Here is a 12,755-nt window from a genome sequence, read left to right as displayed (position 1 = left end):
AGGCAAGTCTTAAAAAGGAATGAAATCCTGACACATGCTACAACATGGATGAACCTTGAAGACATTGTGCTAAGTGAAATAAGCCAGTCACAGAGGACATTCCACTGATAGGAAGAACCTAGAATAGTCAAATTCATAGAGACAGAAAGTAGAACAGTGGTTACCAGGCATGGGGCAGGGGGGACGGGGAGTTAATGTTTCATAAAAAGTATCGAGTTTCAGCTGGGGATGATGAAAAAGTTCTGGAGATGGATGGTGGTGATGGTTGCACCACAATGTGAATGCACTTAATGCCACTAAACTGTACACTTAGAAATGGTTAAAATGGTAAATTTTATGTTTTGTATATTTTACCACAATAAAAAACCCACAACAAAACGAAAACAAAGCCACAGGTAATTTTTCAGTGTTACTACAAGAACTTCGTTGGTATGAGAATGTATTACTGACTATCACCTTCCCATACTTATTAAAAAAAAGACACCATTCAATCTGCATGTTAAAAGTCTGTAGTCCAGGGAACACATCTCCCCAGATACCCACTCTCCTGTATCAGAAGGGGCAACAACACCATTGCCTGTTTACAGCTGAAGACCCAAATAGTAAAACAATTTTGATAATGCTGACACACATAAAGAAAGAAAACAGCATTCATAACCCTGCCACTCAAGATCAAGTGCTATTACTATTTTGATTTATATCCTTCCAGACTTCTTCACTGAGCATACACAGGCACATGCATTTTTAAGCAAGAACTGGATCACACTGTACATACTATTTTGAGACATGCTTTTTTTTTCCAACCTAGTGATGCTGTAGAAATCTTCTCATGTATAAAACTATATCATCATTTTTAAGATTCCCCAGTATTCCATAGTATGGATATATCATAATTTACTTAACTAGTCTATTGATGGACATTTAGGTTGTTTCTAAACTTTCTGGTAGGCTCTTTTTGAAGCCTTCCCCACCATGATAGGACCTCCCTGTCCTGCAGGGAATACAAGTGAGCTGGATTTTGTTAAGTGTGATAATAGCATCATGGTTACATAGGAAAATATCTTTACTTTTTAAAGATGCATCTGGAAATCTTTAGAGGTGAAATGCCACAACATTTGGAATTTACTTTGAAATGTATTATCAAAAATGTAGATGAAGTAAATATAACTGCAAAATACTATCATTACAACCATCAAAACTAGGTATGCAGGTGTTCATTATATTATTCTCTCTATTTTTCTATACATGGGAAAAATTTCATAACAAAAAGTAGAAAAAGAAAAAGTGAGCTAGTAGTACAGGTGTGTGTAAGAAAGTGGCTGAGGAACTTCCCGTTAAATGTGGCAGATGGATTGAACACACTTATCTCCTCTCCCTCCCAACATCCTACTAAAATCACAGTAACGGGATAAACAGGCATTATTCTCAAAGAACAGAGATATCAGCAGAAATATGGTGGCAGTTATGGTGAGGATTTCCCAGCCTCCACTTAACCCCTAAACCAATAACGGGAATCTCATTTATCTTGCTAATGATTGGTTTGGAAAAGAGCATGAGACATAAAAGAAAATAATTTTTTTTGGGTGAGGGGGCTTTTGCAAAGATTTTTCTCATTTTTCAAAAGAGACACAAGGCAAAGGTGATCTCCACCTTCATCTGGACCTTGTTTTATCTGGATGTGCCTAGAAATGCTGCAGCCATCTTGCAAGAGACTGAAGATGAAGCTAAAAGACTGAAGAGGGTGGAATAATTGAAGGGCAGAGAAAAAGAGCCAATTCCTGATCTTGGGGGACTGGTGCCCTTTCACCTCTGGACTTCTTGTCACATGTGATAAGAAATTTCCTAATTATTTAAGCATTTAGTAAGACTAGGCTTTCTGCTATTTGCACCTGAAGCATCTCAACTGATACAAGTGTGAACAAGAGATTTTAACATATTTTTAGAAGACAGAATGTGGGTGGAGAAGTGTTAACTGATGGGAAAGGAGCTGACCAACCAAAGAATCTCTGAGAAGCAGGGCACCTGGAGCTACCTAGAGCTGCAAAAGTTATGGGTGAGGTGAGGACTCAACATGGCAGGAGAGTTGAAAGTCTTACTATGTAGTAGTTGGACCTATAGGTCTCCCTACCTCACACAGCCTGATGACTCACCATCGCCCCTGCCAGGCCCTCCCCCTCCACTGAACTCTCCAACAAGAGAACAAAGGTTTACTCTCCAGAGAAACTGAACTGGAGAGACTCTAGACATGGGGCCACCAGGCTCAGCAGATCAGGAGTGGGGCACAGGGCTGGAAAGAGGGTGACTGTGGCCTATCCCTCGTCAGATCCTTAGTCGATCCTCCCAGAACGCCTATCGCCAAGCAAACCACCAGGCAGGATGCTTCCCCTGAGAAGTGGAATGGCCCCAGAGAAAAGGCTTCCAGATCTTGCCTGTGGGAATCCTCCAACAAAAGGCTGACTGGTGACCTGATGACAGTCCTACACACAGACTTCCAATCAGCCTGTTAGAGCATCTCTTCTAAATATGAATGGTTAGGATCAGCAAACATTCCTGGAACATCTCCAACATGAGACTGACCAATCAAACATCAAACGCCATGAACACAGACAGGAAACAAATCTGGAGGAAATGAAGATAATGAAAGAAAGAGGAAAAACTAATAAACCTATCCTCAAAGACATCAGAACAGTATTACCTCTGCAAAATGACAGTATCTCGTAGGAAATAAAAGAAGCAATCAGATAAAAAAAACTAGATCCTAAAAATTAAAAAAGTGAATCATAAATTGATTATTTAATATACAGTTTTGAAGGGAAAGTGAAAGAAAATCTTTTAGAAAGTAGAACAAGAGTAATCGAGAGACAACAGGAGAAAAGCGATAAGAGAATGAAAAGATCAGAGCAAAAGGTCCAACATCAACTAATAGGAGGTCAAGAAAGAGAGACTAAAATAAATAGTGGGGAGAAAATTATCCAAGATGTAACATAGGAAAATATCCCAGAAACAGATGTTTCCAGATTGAAAGGATCTACTGAGTACCCAGCACAGTGAATGAAAAAGACCTACATCCAGAGTGATTCCTGTGAAATTTCAGAGCCCCAGGCTTCAGAGATAAAAACTGGTCATGTGCAAAGAAATGAGAATCAGGATGATATTAAAATTCTCAATAAAAACTTTCAATCCTAGAAGCCAATGGAAAAATGTCTTCAAAATTCTGTAGGGAAATGATTTTCAATCCAGTTATATACTCAGAGAGATTATTGATGAAGTGTGAGGGTAGAACAAAAACATTTTCAGGTGTATGACGATTCTAAAAACTGACCTTCCAGGCACCTCTTCACAGGAAGCTAATGGAGGAGACAGTCCATCAAAATAAAGGAGCAAACCAAGAGACAGGAAGGCATGGGACCTAGGAATCAGGTGCTCTCACACGGAGAGGGTGAAGAGAGTTCCAGGATGGCAAGAACTACTGTTTTCCATTCTAAGTCTTTTAGTACTATTTGATTTTTGAACTATGTGCCTATATTACTTTGATTTAAAAAATGAAGTTTAATTAAGGAAAACAAAGTGGTTGAAACACTCAATAGTAAGTTCCAGTTGCCAGATAAAAGAGAGGAGATGAGGAGGGGAGAATCCTGGAGGGTAAAGCTGAGCATGGAAACTGCGTGCTCTAGAGCAGAATCGGCAGTGAGAGCAAGGACAGAACCACGAGTGAATGATGGTGTGCACATGTGCACACATGCACCCCAAGAAGGAGGAGCTCTGAATCCCTTCCTTTCTACACTTGCTTCACTCAGGGTGTATGCATCTCAGGGCCATGATGGAGTGGTGGACGCTTTCAAGACCTTCCAGCTCTGATCGCCATACTCCAGGGTGGAACCTGGAGGGAGGGAGTTTGCTGGAAACAGCCTGTGTCTCAGAAAAAACAAGCTTGGTGAGGAGTGATGGAGAATGGGACAACTAGTCATGAGAACGTTGAAAAAGCCACTCAAGTTTGCTAAGCTGCCATCCACCCTCTCCCACTCAACACTACATTCCTCCTCCCCTCTCCACTTACCAGTCTGGACAGTGTATGTGATGATGGTCCCTGTCCAGTTCCACTCCAGGGAAACTCAGAGAAAGTCCCTCCCCCCACCACTTTAAGGAAGCACGAGCATCAGTCTATCTGAGGCCTTTGGGAAAGAGAGCGCAAGGGAACTGACCTTAACTGAGTCCCTACTATGTGCTAGGCATGTCACGTGCATTTTCTCATCCAAGTTACCCACGGCCTTAGGTGCATGTAACTATTTATTATCTACATTTCTCAGATGAGGAAATTGGTTGCAAAGCTAATAAGAGGTGGAAATGAAACTTGACTGTCCGCTTGACTTCAAAGCCCGCCATTGTGAGAAATGGAAGTAGAAAAAGCACAGGGACAATCCAAAGTCAAGGAGAGAAATGGCTTGCAGTTTGGCAATAACACCATCCTAATGAGTCATGAGCAGAAGTTGCTTTCACTCCAGACTCATCTCTCCCCTTTTTCAGGGATCTAGGACCTCCTGCCTCTCTCCCCACTGCCCTTGTCAGTCTAAGATTCATTGGATTTTGCCATTCATTGGATTAGATGTGTGAGCCTCTCCGAGACAGAGGGAATGTGCCCAGAGCTTGGCTTCTCAGAGCCCAGCTGGACTCTCTGCCCTCCTCCCCCTTTCCAACAGGGTCCTGGCGGGTAGGGCTGGGCTGGTCATCCAGAGCCCTTGGGCACTTTGGGGCAAGTAATGTGTTCCCTTAGACTTTGGGGCAAAGAAACAGAACATATGGGTATCAAGGGCCCCTAGATTGGGGGACAGAGGCCAGAAGGATGGGCAAACAGAAATCAGGCAGCACCAAGGCCTTCATTTACTCAAACTGCTTCCCACTGAACACCACTACCACTTACCGCCAGCTGCCGTTAAGTGCTTATCATGAGCTTGGTACTTTATCTCACTTAATTTCTCTTCGCTCCATTTTACAGATGGGCATTTCGAGGTTAGAGAGACTAAGAAACATGACCAAGCTTCTCCAGCTCGTAAGCATGGAGTTGAGACGTGCACGTCCAGTCCCGTTCCAACCCTTGTCCCTAACTTTTAACGTCTCCAATTCTTGACCCAAGTTCCCTTTTTAGGAACCCATTAACACGAATGGGTTGCAATTCAAGAATATGAGAACTGAAATATTTTCGAGATTACCAAAACGATATGTAAGAAATAAATTCACACATGGTAGCATTTCCTACAGAAGGAGTTCACGACTGGGAAGGGCTTACAATAATTCCATTCCTGTGTGATAATTTTTTTCGCCAATTATAGATAATTAGTAATTGATATACCTATTATATATATATCATTAATATGAGGAAAATAAAATAAGTTTTATGTGAGTATGTTAAATTCTGATCATGCTTTTTCAATCTCTGATGGCATGGGGTCTCCTCCTAACCTAAAACAAGTGAAAGAGGATGCTATTTCCCACTGACTTTGGAACAGTTCATAGCAGTTCACCCAGGAGTTTTCTGGTGCCTGTATCAACCTTGACAAGCGTCCTCAAAAATGATTCTGTTACAACATTTATAATGTGCCCCTTTGTCTCCCCCTTCCTTTAAGAGACATCCTTTTTGCCGATTAACCTCACTCTCTCTCATTCTGCTTCCCTAAGAGAACATAAATACCTGGCATTTCTCTGTTGACAAACTTTCTCCTGAAAACTAAACCAAAAAGCAACAGCAAGAAGAAGCTCTTGAGGCTCCACGGCCTGTTTTATTTTTTAATGGCTGCCCCCTGGCTTGTCTGTTAGGCCAGGTACCACTGCCTGGGTGAAAAATGCCCCATAAGTCACAATCGATGGAGAAATGTATAATAAAAGAGAGTTTTCAAACTGGGTTCCCTGGAGTCCTTGGAGGATCCAGGGCAATCCCTCGGACGGGCCAGGGGACAGCGGGCACATGTGTGACGAGAACAGGGCTGATCTGGCTTCAGATGGAGGCAGGTCTGCTTTTATACTGGGATATATAACTGCTTTTATATTGGGATATATAACCTTATAACTGTACCATGTAAGGTTTGGTGGGAATAAAAGGTTCTATAGCCACAAAGAAGTTTGGAACAGAACTGTCTCCTCAACTCTACAGCAAGATAATTATCCTTCACCAACATCTGGCGTTAAAGTGAGAAGTAATCATAAAATGATCTTGCAAAACAAGGGGCGGCAAGAAAAGTGGCGCGTAAGTGATGACAACAACAGGACGGCGGTTAGGATGATGGAACCGTGTGTGGGTGGCGGTTCCATCTGACTGTGACCTCCTGAAGCCTGAAGCTGAGGTCAGTGGTTCCCACAGAGGGACTCTAGCTGTCAGACTGGGTCAGGCTTGCACCAAAGTGGAAGGCATGGGGTGAGAACCTGGTAGGTCAGTAACAACCCCTATCAAATATTTGCTTTTGCTTCAAAAATCAATTCCTTTCCCTTCTTTTATAACTACGTCTTTTTGATGCCTACTTGCCCACTGGAGCCTTTGAGACTCCCACGGTATGCACTAAAAATCATCAGATAATGCTGCTATCTGCACTTCTCATATTGTATTATTTAATGTTTCCTTTTTAGAAAGTTATGGATATTTGAGTCTTATCTCATCTTCTAAACTGTGAATTCTTGAAAAGCAGGCTCTCATTTCATTGATCTTCGTACCCCTGACTGGAGTACCTAACACAGTACCTTGCTTAGGGAGCAAGCACTCGATAAATTTTTATCTTTTTTTTTTTTTTTGTGAGGGAGATCAGCCCTGAGCTAACATCTGTGCCAATCCTCCTCTTTTTGCTGAGGAACACCGGCTCTGAGCCAACATCCATTGCCAGTCCCCCTCCTTTTTTCTTCCCCAAAACCCCAGTAGATAGTTGCATGTCATAGCTGCACATCCTTCTAGTTGCTGTATGTGGGACGCAGCCTCAGCATGGCTGGAGAAGCGGTGCGTCGGTGAGCGCCCGGGATCCGAACCCGGGTCCGCCAGTAGCGGAGCACGCGCACTTAACCGCCAAGCCACCAGGCCGGCTCAGTTTTTATCTTTTCTGAGGAAGATTCTCCCTGAGCTAACAACTGCTGCCAATCCTCTTTTTTTGCTTGAGGAAGATGAGCCCTGAGCTAACATCTGTGCCAATCTTCCCCTACTTTATACGTGGGATGCCGCCACAGCATGGCTGACAAGCGGTGTAGGGCTGCGCCTAGGATCTGAACCTGCAAACCCGGGCTGCCGAAGCAGAGTGTGCCGAACTTAGCCACTACACCATGGGGCCAGCCCCTTGATAAATATCTTTGAATGAAGGGTCCCCTGTCCTATTACCTGGAAATTGTCTACTGCTCAATACAGCACTCCACTGCCCATCAAAACAGACATCTGTAGATTTTAAACCGCCCCTCATCCAAATGGGTTTTAATTCTGTTTTCTGTTCTTTCCTTTCTGTCCAGGACAACTAAATAAAACCTCAGACAGGTGGCTTAGCTTTCTTGGTGTGGAGGGAAATGTAAGGACAAACAGCCTCTGTTATGCCAATTTTCCCTTCACCCACATCATCAGCGAGTTGTAGAAAAAATTCATAAAACATTGTGGCTAACGGGCTCCTAAGGTGTGCTGGCGACCCATCCACCAGGGTTTCCACTCTGCTCATCTAAAACCCCAGGCAGCCAAGCAGTTGCCTGGCGGCTGATATGTCATCCTTCTCGCTATTTATTTCCAGCTTACTCTTGCTCTGTAAAAACACATACGCCTGATAGAGGTCTGCTGTGAATGATGACAATGATGATGACAGTGATGATGATAATGATCACAGTGGGAAAATCCACTGAGGACAATGTGGCAGGCCCTGGGCTGCACCTCTTATGCTCAGTATCTCATTTAAACTGCAAAACTGCTTTACGAGGCAAGGCTATCACAACTTCCATTTACCATGTGATCAGACCACGCACAACTCAGCAAGGCAGAGTCACCTGACCAAGGACTCAGGGCTTCTATCGCCCAGGTGGGACTTACCTGGGAAGCACAGAGTTAGGTGGCCTGGATTTTGCAGGGGATGCGACTTTAGGTTCTGGCCCAGAGCTCCCTGAAGATCCTGGCAGAGAGTCCTGCCCAGATTGGTTTGGAAGGACTTCCCTTGCCGAAGTCAGGAGATGCTCTTTATCTTTAACTTCCTTTTCCCGAGACTTGGCTTTGTGCTCTGCCAGAAGGAGGTCAAATTGCTTTCTCCGGCCCGGGACTGCCCTCCGATGGCTTAGCGAATGTGTCTAAGGAGAAGAGAGATGAAAAGCACAGCCTCTTTGATCAGCACATAAACCTGCTTCCCCGGGCCCTCCATTTCAGAAACAGCAATTCGTGGGAATTTAGAGGTGCTTGAAAAGTCAACTTCAAGGCAACAGCTCCTGGTCTGTGGCTGGGAAGAGGCGGAGACCACACAAACGCAACCATGCCCTACACTCCTGGTGTTAAGAAGCCAAGGCTTCCTCCAAAAAATGGCATAAGATGACGAGCTTCAGCGCAGAATGCACGAGAACCTCTCTGAGGAAAGGCAACCGTGCAGGAGGGCTAGAGTTAATCCACGTGCAGGTGGGAGGCTCGCTTTGGCCCAGACACACAGAGCCACCGAGCAGAGAGGGCTACAGCCTCCATCCCAAAGAGCACTAGCAGTTCAGTATGCAATACGGGGCTGGGGGCTGCCCAACGGCGGCCACCTCGGGTCAGCTGTCCCCCTGGCCACCCTGGTGTGGCCGGATCAGGGGCGCGGCAGACCGTCCTCCCCTCCAGGGCTGCCTTTCAGGGCGCTGCCGCCGCCGCTGCCGCGCTCCTGCATACATTAAAACGTAGCAGGGTTTAGAACCGCCTGTGAGTGCCTATAAATACAATTTACTGTCTGGCCTCACAAGTAACAGGGGAAGCCTATTTTTTTTTTTTCCTTCTTAAAAAGCCAGCCAGCTTGAGGCAGGCACTCTGCTACCATGGAAGAGAAGAAAGCATTTCCCTTACAAAGAACAGCTGGGGGTCATGTCGAGGTTCCACACCCTGCCGTGTGCAGAGAGTGGCATGCAAACATTTCGACAAAGGCCCCAGCGAGAGCAGGAAGTATTTTTTATGGAAAGAGAAATACCTTGCAGGTGAGGGATCTTGTGCAAGGTTTCTTTGTCTCGGGATCCAATACTCCACAGTGTTTATTTGGGTCAAATTCTCTCTCTGGTTTAAGAAACAAACAAAAAATATAAGAAAAAAAGGAGACTAAATAGGATTTGGCATTAAGACTACATTTAAAAAAATGCACATTTGCACCAACAAGTGAGACATTGTCAGGCAATCTGTTTTTTTTTTCATTCGACTGCTAAAATGTTTCAAGAACCCCTCAGGGGAAAATGGCGCTCCCCTCTAAACCCCGAGTTCTCGAGTCCAGCCTCAGGAGGGATGTGGGATGCAGCACCAGGCGCAGGGAAGAGGGTAGGTGGGCACCAAGGGAAAGGAGCTGTGCTGCTCTCACACTGTTTCACTTGCAGCCGTGCCCCAGGGACTTGGTGCTCTGGGCATAGCTGGCCGCAGACCAGGGAGAGCGACCTGAGGCCCGAAGGACATTTTTTCCCCCAGCAGCTCCAAGAATACACCACCCCCTCCCCCGCCCTGCCTTCTTGCTCGTTTTAGCGATTTCAGTGGGAGATGATTCCCTGACACATCAGCGTGACCTGCATCTCTCAGGCTTTGCAAAGTCCTCAGCACAAGGCTTTCCGCACAGCCTCGCTGACCAGAAAAGTCGTTGCCCTGATTCAGGAGCATTTTGGCGGTGTCATAGGCAGGGGCAGGAAGTCTGGGTGTGTGCCTTATGTGTGTCTAAACTTGAAGGTGCATGGAAGGCAGGGCCTGTTCTGCCCCCAGCATGGGGCCTGTCGCTCCAAATGGGAATGAGCCAGGGCACGCCAGCCCCTGGGGATGAAGGTTGGCTGCAGGGAGGCCAGGCTTTCCCAGCTCCTGCCTCCCACTGGACTGTGGACGGCTCGTGTTGAGGTTATGTCTAAGGAATCTGCTCTTTTTATGTCCATTTTGGATCCTTCTGGATTACAAAAATGCTCTCATCCCCTGGAAAATGAGGGGGACATGAGGCACTCTCTTAAGGACCCTTTAGGCTTCAAAGTTCCACCTGTCAGATGGCCTGTGCGGTTCTGGAAGGTACCCAGCAAACACCTGGGTCCCGCAGAGTGGGAACGACACAGCTCTTCTGGGCATTCAGGGAGACCAGTGTTGGTGGGCGGGTGTGGGGTGTATATACATTTGGTGGAATGTCTCCTTAAGAGCCTTGAATGGCTGCAAACTAAAAAGAGGTTACCTAGCCTGAAAAACTGTCTGAAATAGGTGGAGTAAACTCTGAGCATAATAAATGAATGTGTCCTACTTTTAAAAGAAGGTTTGGGGGTCGTGGGGTGGTTGTGATGACATGTGCAATAAAACTGTGCTTATATCCAAGACAGAGTCCCAGGTTGGCTGTCAAAATGCTTCCCACCCCATTTTTTTGCTTTTGTCTTCTTCGTTTTTTTTTTTTAGCTTCACCTTTAAGAATAGAAAACTGCTAGGCCTGGAGATGCCCGTTCCCTGTGAGCCCTCTCTGCCCACCGAGGAGCACACAGGCGCCAGGCCCTGGGCTCCCTGGCACGGAGTTCTTTCCCTCGGGCCCGTCTGAGGCAGACCTGTGCCCAGATCCACACCAGAACTTGTGCTGGCCTGGAATTGAGCAGGTTGTTTGGCCGGGGGGAGGAGCTGGCTGCCAAATGTGAAAGCGAGATAGAAACAAGCAAAAGACCCAGTGAGACAAAACAACCAACAAAATGCAAACCCAACAAACAGCAAAAAATCCCCAAACAACGTCAGATTGGGGTGCAGGCTGGAAGCCACGGTCACGCTTCTGCCATGACGAGGAACCACAGTCTCTGGACACTGTGCCCAGCCAGGCCTACTGGTTTTCCAGGGACGCTGCCCTCACCTGTGCAGAAGGCAAGTGAACTTTCCATTCAGGAGGAGAGCCGGGAGCTGGGGGCTCCCGCCCACACCCTGTGGCCCCACGACGCTCAAGGAGAGCAGCAGGCTCCACCTTGCTTTCTTGACAGTGGGTGAATAGTGCATGCGGAGATGTTTAGGGTGAAATGCCTGTGTCATTTGAATGCTTTGGGACTGAGGTACTATTAAGAAATAATTTTTTAAAAAGTTACAGAGGCGGAAGAAGTGGAAACAACCTAAGTGTCCCTCGACTGACGATTGGATTAAGAAGATGTGGTATATATATACAATGGAATACTACTCAGCCATAAAAAAAGACAAAATCGTCCCATTTGCAACAACATGGATGGGCCTGGAGCGTATTATGTTAAGTGAAATAAGCCAGAAAGAGAAAGACAAACACTGTATGATCTCACTCATATGTGGAATATAAACCAACACATGGACAGAGAAAACTGGACTGTGGTTACCCGGGAAGTGGGGGTGGGGGGTGGGCACAAGGGGTGAAGGGAGTCATATATGGGGTGATGGACAAACAAAAATGTACAACCCAAAATTTCACAATGTTAGAAACCATTAAAATATCAATAAAAATCAAAAAAAAAAAAAAAAAAAAAAAAGTTACAGAGGCGGGCCGGGCCGGTGGTGCAAGCAGTTAAGTGTGTGCGCTCTGCTGCGGAGGCCGGGGGTTCGCTGGTTCGGATGCCGGCGTGCACCCACGCATCACTTATCAAGACATGCTGTGGCGGCGTCCCATATAAAGTGGAGGAAGATGGGCACAGATGTTAGCCCAGGGCCAGTCTCCCTCAGCACAAAAGAGGAGGATTGGCATCGGATGTTAGCTCAGGGCTGGTTTTCCTCACACACACACAAAAAAGTTACAAATGTAAGATAGAAAAACTGAAATACAGATAAACACGAAGTAGAAAATAAAAATGACCCACCATTCTTGGGGTGCTTAAGAATTACGCTCATACCAGAGGATGTAGTTTCTCTCTCACAGGGGGACTTTCACTGTATTTTCTTTTTCCTGGTCAACATTTGCTAAATGCCCACAGTGTGTGAAGAAGTTATAAAGTTTATAGCCTTTCTTGGTCTTTTGGAGAAAGTAGAACTGCCAGATTTAGTTCTACGACAAATCCAAAGCAAATATCATCCACATGGGGGCCCCAGGGGGCAACCATTGCCTCAAAGACTGGCAACGTGCACCTTTCCGGGCACCCTGAGTGTCTGCTCAGACAACCAAGAAGTAGATCCCAGAGACCCCTCAACGCCCCCTCTGCGTGCCAGTCCAAGCGTTCCTGGATGGGAATTCCAACCTGATTATGTGGGAAAGGCAGCTGTAGCCCCAGACCACGGAATCGACCTGGAAGCCAAGTGGACAAAGGACACAGTGGGGCAGACAGCACCAAGGGGACTGTCTCCAGCCTGCCCTGAGCTACCATGCGATATCACTGTGGATTGTCCAACTTCGTGGCAGTGAAGTCTCCACAGAACCCAGGGGCAGTTCAGCCTGTCAGCACAACAAGACCCTCGGAATCCACGGATTGTTGTGGTTGGTACAGAGCATCCTGCTTCCTGGGTCACTAGGGTAACTCCCGCTAAGCACTGAGCCAAACGAGAGACCTCATCTGGCCTGGGAATAAGAGAACCAGTTCTTCCTTGCATTTGAGGTGGGGGTCCTGTTGGCAGCTAAACTCTGTGACCCCCTTAAAATGAAAGAGACCTGCTT

General features: G+C 46.1%; 1 protein-coding gene across 7 annotated transcripts in view; it reads right to left on the bottom strand.

Moving 5' to 3' along the window:
- ATXN7L1 (ataxin 7 like 1) overlaps positions 1 to 12,755 on the bottom strand; it is a 223,984-nt gene that overhangs the window by 15,521 nt on the left and 195,708 nt on the right. For 6 of the 7 annotated variants that reach the window (XM_058523516.1, XM_058523548.1, XM_058523557.1 and 3 more), the window contains 2 exons: positions 9,144 to 9,226; positions 8,036 to 8,286 (listed from right to left, as the gene is read on the bottom strand). In XM_058523516.1, coding sequence (XP_058379499.1) covers positions 8,036 to 8,286; positions 9,144 to 9,226 — 334 coding nt within the window. The remainder of the gene's footprint in view (positions 1 to 8,035; positions 8,287 to 9,143; positions 9,227 to 12,755) is intronic. The other variant, XM_058523566.1, reaches the window with a different exon arrangement.

This window comes from Diceros bicornis, chromosome 3 (assembly GCF_020826845.1).
Source record: "Diceros bicornis minor isolate mBicDic1 chromosome 3, mDicBic1.mat.cur, whole genome shotgun sequence".
Classification (NCBI taxonomy): domain Eukaryota; kingdom Metazoa; phylum Chordata; class Mammalia; order Perissodactyla; family Rhinocerotidae; genus Diceros; species Diceros bicornis.
Note: the sequence above shows the minus strand (reverse complement) of the source record. Positions and strands in the feature narration are given on the sequence as shown.